Source organism: Cnephaeus nilssonii (genome assembly GCF_951640355.1).
Source record: "Cnephaeus nilssonii genome assembly, chromosome: 4".
Lineage (NCBI taxonomy): Eukaryota > Metazoa > Chordata > Mammalia > Chiroptera > Vespertilionidae > Cnephaeus > Cnephaeus nilssonii.
In genome coordinates this window covers 62,061,444-62,067,214 of record NC_137075.1, presented here as the reverse complement: position 1 = coordinate 62,067,214, position 5,771 = coordinate 62,061,444, and the positions used below count along the sequence as shown (strand labels likewise).

General features: G+C 48.6%; 1 protein-coding gene across 1 annotated transcript; it reads right to left on the bottom strand.

Annotated features, from left to right (window-relative positions):
• Positions 1–1,132: 1,132 nt before the first annotated feature.
• On the bottom strand, positions 1,133–2,977 carry LOC307098490 (C2 calcium-dependent domain-containing protein 4A-like). Its single transcript, XM_079769338.1, has 2 exons — positions 2,866–2,977; positions 1,133–2,338 (listed from the first exon to the last, which is right to left on the bottom strand). Exon 2 carries the CDS (start codon positions 2,287–2,289, stop codon positions 1,192–1,194), a length of 1,098 nt encoding a protein of 365 aa, XP_079625464.1. The 5' UTR covers positions 2,290–2,338; positions 2,866–2,977; the 3' UTR covers positions 1,133–1,191.
• Between the last annotated feature and the right edge of the window lie 2,794 nt (positions 2,978–5,771).

The following is a 5,771-nucleotide window of genomic DNA, read 5'->3' as shown; positions in this document are numbered from 1 at the left end:
TGCTATTATGGCTGGCATCCCTTTCTCTTTGGAGGCCAGTTAGCTTTCTCTTTAGACTCTAAAGCAGTGGTTCTCAACCTTTTCAATGCCGCGACCCTTTAACACAGTTCCTCATGTTGTGGTGACCCCCAACCATAAAATTGTTTTTGTTGCTACTTCATAACTGTAATTTTGCTAGTGTTATGAATCGTAATGTAAATATCTGTGTTTTCCGATGATAGTCTTAGGCTCTACAGCAGCGGTTTTCAAACCTGTGGGTTGAGAACCGCTAGCAGGGTCGGCATTAAAAAGGTTGAGAACCACTGCTCTAACGTTTAGAGCCTTAGACTCAGCTCATCTCAATGCCTGAAGTCATTAGCATGAGATAAATTATTCATTTAACTGATTTGGTTTCCTAGTGGGTGAGGAATGTGAGGAGACCCACCTCAGAGTCCACAATTTTAGATATAAGCTGCAGTCTCACAACATTACTGAGATAACCCATTGAGACACTGTGGTACTACTTACTGAGATTAATGAGTACAGCATTTACTCAGGTGTAAATCCTGACTCGCTCTTATTCTGTGCCTCAATATCCTCATCTATGAAATGAGGTTACAATGCTGTTTAAGCTTAGAATACGAAAATGGTTTTAATTCCTCCAGTGCTTTTCCAACAAGATGTTGCCAAGAGTATCACCTAGGAATTCCTAATAATTCTCTGTTGACTTTGGGCAAGCCACTTCACCTCTCTTGGCCTCATTTTCTTATCCAGGGTCTTAAACAATGCTTCAAAAGTAATACATCCTCTAAGCTGGTTTCAGTGGATGTTGTGGAATAAACAAACTGTAAAATGAAGAGAATGGAGCAAATAGATCACCAAGGCACCCTCTAGTTTTAATACGTCATGTAATTCATTATCTCCCAATATTACTGTGGGGAACAAAAGAAATGCAATGAATCTGCTGTCTGCATTGGGAACCTCTACTGCAGAACACCATACCACTTGCTAAAATGAATTTTGAAGGTATCCACACAAAATATCACATCCTTTACTGTGATAATTAAGCCACTATCATCTCTGCCAATATTGGACTTAAATAAAGGACTCAGTGGAAGAATAAATACACGTTTATTTTGTACAAAACGGCTGGCAAGTGTCCTCGAGTCCCCAGCGGGCAGAAAGCGCCCCGCGGGCAGGGCCTGAGCGCCCTCAGAGCAGCAGCAGGGAGCCCAGCAGCAGCTCGCCCTGGCCCAGCAGGCGGCCCCGCTTCAGGCCGCGGCCCTTGGCCTCGGCCTTGACGCGCACGGCCAGGCGGCGCACCTCGTCCTCCGACAGCCCGTCGAAGCAGAAGTCCTGGTCAAAGGCGGCCTTGCGGCTCCGCCGGACCACGGCGCTGCGCTGCTGGCGCGTCTTGCCGGGCGGCTGCAGGACCAGGCTGACGCGGCAGCCCACGGCGCAGGGCTCTGAGGCTCCTCCGGCCGGACCCTCGGGGCGGAGCAGCCGGAGGCGCAGGTGCCCGCTGGCCGGACTGTACTCGGCGGCCAGGCGCAGGGCGCCGCCGGCGCGACCCAGAGCCACGGTGCCCTCGGCCTCCAGGAACTCGGGTCGCGAGCCGGAGTCCGACGGAGGGGACGCGGAGCGGGACCCCGAGCTAGAGCAGCGCTCCCCGTCCAGGTCCCCGCTGGACACCGAGCGGGTGCGGGCCAGGCCGTGACTCCTCCGGGCCTGCAGCGCGCGGCTCAGCAGCCCTTTGGGGGCGCGCAGGGGGCGGTGGCCGCGGGGCTGCGGGGCGAGCGTGTTCCGGGGCGGGCGGGAGCCGCCGAGTGCTGCGGGTGTGGTGAAGCGGGACCAGAGGGGGGCGTCTCCGCTGCCGCCGCCGTAGGTGTGGGCCCGCGGGCGGAGCACAGGCGGCTGCAGGAGCGCCGGGGTTCCGGGGTCCCCGAGGAAGAGCGACTCCTTGCGGCGGGTGTGCGGGCTCTCCAGGAGTGCGCAGAAGCCGTAGGCGGTGCGCGCGCGGGGCAGGTGAGGCAGCGAGAGCGCGGCCTGTGAGCGCGGGTCCCAGTCCGTGCGCCCCGCGCCGTCGTCAGTTCCAGCTTTTTTAACCCACGAGTCCCGGTGTGCAGCCAGCACGGGGCAGGGCGCGAATCGTGGGGGGATGCAGAAATCTGGGATGCGGTCTGGGGTGAGCACGTTTGCACACTGGGCGGGCGTGTTGGCAGTGGTTCTTCTGGCCCAACCCTGGAGACGTCCGTTCCCGCCCCGCAGGAGGCGCTCCGGACCTAAGCCGAGCCGCTCCAGGCACCACATCCGGAGGCAGGTGCCGGATCTGGGCTGCCCTCTGTTGGAGCTGGTCAGCCTGCAACGCACAAGCGCACATGGATTGTCAGCGTGAGCCCTGCAGGGCACAGCAATTCCTATCTCCTTTCTTCTACTTTTGGGGTGCCTTCTCCTCCCTCCTTCGGGACTAGGCAAACTGTGCCCCCACCGCCGCCCCCACGCTGCTATTGCAAACTATGCTTTGGTGCCTGACAATCGTTCTTCATTTGTCCAGTCTCCGTTCAGTAGTCATGAACATTTCGGGGCTTATTGCTTTAATCTGATCCGCCCTAGCTGGCCTAAGGCAGAGACTATCAAAATGTTGGCCTCGCGCTGTCCTCGATGCTTGTGCAATCATTCCCTGAATCCTTGGATTATTGCTCTAGTTCTGATTATTGAAATAATTACCCCGCCCCCCTCCCAAGAACACTCAGCTTGGTCTCCCTTTTTAGGGGCAAAGAGCCTCAGACGAGTCCCGGGGAGTTAAAGCAAGGCTTTGGGTCCCACCCTATGTACCTGAGGTCCAGTGCCAGATGGACCTCGCACGATTCTGTCTGGGGCACTTACCAGGAGGGGCTCAGGGGCGCGCAGCCTGCGGGAAACTCAAAGGGCGCACGGGCGGGGTAATACAGTAGAGCAGTCCAAGGACATCGGGCTGGAGCCTTTATAAGTGGAGCCTGGTACGCCGGCCAATGGTTGCTGGGTAACTTGACTCCAGGCCTCCCTCCTCCCCCCCCCCCTCCCCGCCCCCCACCTGGTTCCTTTTGCCACGTGGCTGGATCTGCTATGCAAATTCAAGAGTTCCAGTTCTTTTTCTCTCCTGCTTCGTGTGGGGATTGTGGACAAAAGGAGCCACATGCTAACCTGACAAGCTCAGGAGAGGCCTGCGTGGCAAGTCTTGCAAACTCAGAGACCTAAAATAACCACAAAAGATGGTGTGAAAATTAAATATTTAACTACAAACAGGTTATAGTGGGTAGTCCTGTCCTGACCTAGGCCAATATTTTCCCTGACAAAGATCAACTTAGATCTTCTTTACTGAGCCCATTTGCCTTTTTGCCTCTGAGATAACACATCTGTGAGATGTCTGGGTAACTTATAACTTCCTTTTTACCCCGGACCCCTCAGGGCACAACAAATGGCACCGGGACATTCCCTCATTGTTATTGTTATCAAGTTAATTGTCAACTGTTAATTACGTTAAAGTATCCTGTATCCATCTCTGTAAAGAAGCACATGTCCATCATTTCACTTTTTACCCTATCCCAGAGGTTTCCGGGCTTTGCTTTATCCCACCTCCTTAATCTATCACCAATGGATTTCATGTAACCCACCTACGTCCCTTTCCTTTGATTGCAATGTATAAATATAGATGTAACCCTCCATTCTCCAGAGCATTATCTCAATTCATTGAGATTCTGCTTCCTGGCATATGTCCACAGTTTGGCTCAAATAAACTCACAAAAATTCTTTACAGGTTTCAATGTTTTTTTGTTTGTTTGTTTGTTTTTCGTTAACATTACGTTGACCTCAGAAACCCTGAACAAGTTTCATCAGGTGCAAAAGAGGGTTAAATCTTTACTATGTCTAAGAGTCATAGTGAGCATCTAGGGACACAATGTGAATGCACAGCACTCTACACCTACCACTAAGAGAAGATAAAAGTCGGTTTGTCTAATTCTTACTTAATACCCTCTTTCGGCCTTTCACTGCCCAGCTTTCAAAGTTTCTTGACTTGCTTTACGGTTTTCTGTTCTGATGTAAGTGTTTTTTTCCCCTTTGTTGATCACTCTGAGTACCAGGAACCTTTTGGGGTGCTGAAAATATTCCACACTGATCTGGGTGGAGTTACAGGGGTGTAGCCTTATGTAAAAAGTCACCTAGCATAGCCCAGCCAGCGTGGCTCAGTGTTTGAGCTTCCACCTATGAACCAGAGGTCAAGGTTGGATTCCCTGTCAGGGCACATGCTGGGGTTGCAGGCTCGATACCCTATGTGGTGCGTGCAGGAGGCAGCTCAATGATTTTCTTTATTGATGTTTCTATCTCTCCCTCCCCCTTCCTCTCTGAAGTCAATAAAAATATTTTTTAAAAAAATATAAAAAAATAATCTAGCATACATTTAACAATTACATGTAAGATATGTATGGTATACCTCTATATATTTTTTAAAAATCTTAACAACCCACTTTTTAAGCCATGTTGTGCTGAGTTGGTCTTTTCTTGTTGTTTTTTGGTGAGTGCTGATTTTGTTTTGCTTTTTAATCCTCACCTGAGGATATGTGTTTTCTTTTTAAATTGATTTAAGAGAGAGGGAGAGAAACATCAATGTGAGAAACATCTATTTTTGCCTCCTGTAGGCACCCCAATAGGGAATCGAATCTGCAGTCTAGGTATGGGCCCTGACCAGAAATCAAACCTGCCACCTTTTGGTGTAGGGGAGGACATTCCAACCAACTGAGCCACACTGGCCAGGGTTATATGTACTGAATTTTGATTGAAAAAATACATTCCTGAATACAATGGGGCTGTTGGAATCATCCTTTGGAGGCACCTTGATCACATCTGGCTTTTCTAGGCTGTACCCACTCAGAGAGCCTTTTCATTCCTTTTGAAAGTTACATATGTTAATTCTGTAAGAGCCACTTCCATCTAGCTCAGGTTGAAAGAGATCTGAGGCATTTTGTTCAGAATTTGGGTGTATGCTAGCTAGTTCTGACTTGTAAATTAATTGCTTCTCCAAGTAATTTTTCATAAATTAAATGATTTCATGCATAGAAGCAGTGATCATTATTTTTAATAAAAATAGAAGGGAAGTTGTAGAATATAGTGATTAAGAAAACTGGGTCTGAAATCAGATATGGTTTTGATATTAGAATGGTGGCTCCCTATGTGACCTTGAGCAAGTTTAACTTTTCTAAGCCATAGTATCAAAGGTAAAATTAGGAAGTGGAGCCTTTGGGAGGTAATGGGATTAGTGAGAGACCCATCATCATCATCATCATCATCATCATCATCATCATAATATCTACTTATAGAGTTGTATGAGTATATAATTAGACAATGCATATAAAGAGGTTAGCATAGAGCCCCACATACGCAAGTGCCAGATATCATATTTATTATTGTTACAGAAGGGAGAAAATGTTCATTAATTCATTTATTCATTCAAAGCAATATTTGCTAAATGCTTCCTGGGTTCCGACCACCTTATTAGGTAGGTGGGTCCAGGCTGTACAAGATCATATCAGCTATGTATATTTGTCAGAAGAGGAATAAAATGATGAGGATGAAATATTTGAATTCCATATGGCAAAAGCAGGAATGAGGAGAGACTACTGGACATCATTTATATATTTAGTCTGGGGGGCAGGGTTGGTAGGTTTCTGGGTTTACCATGACCTTGACTAGTTACTTAAGGTCTTTATATCATCTCCATTCCTGGTTAAAATTCTGGAGCCAGTGCTAAATCTTTG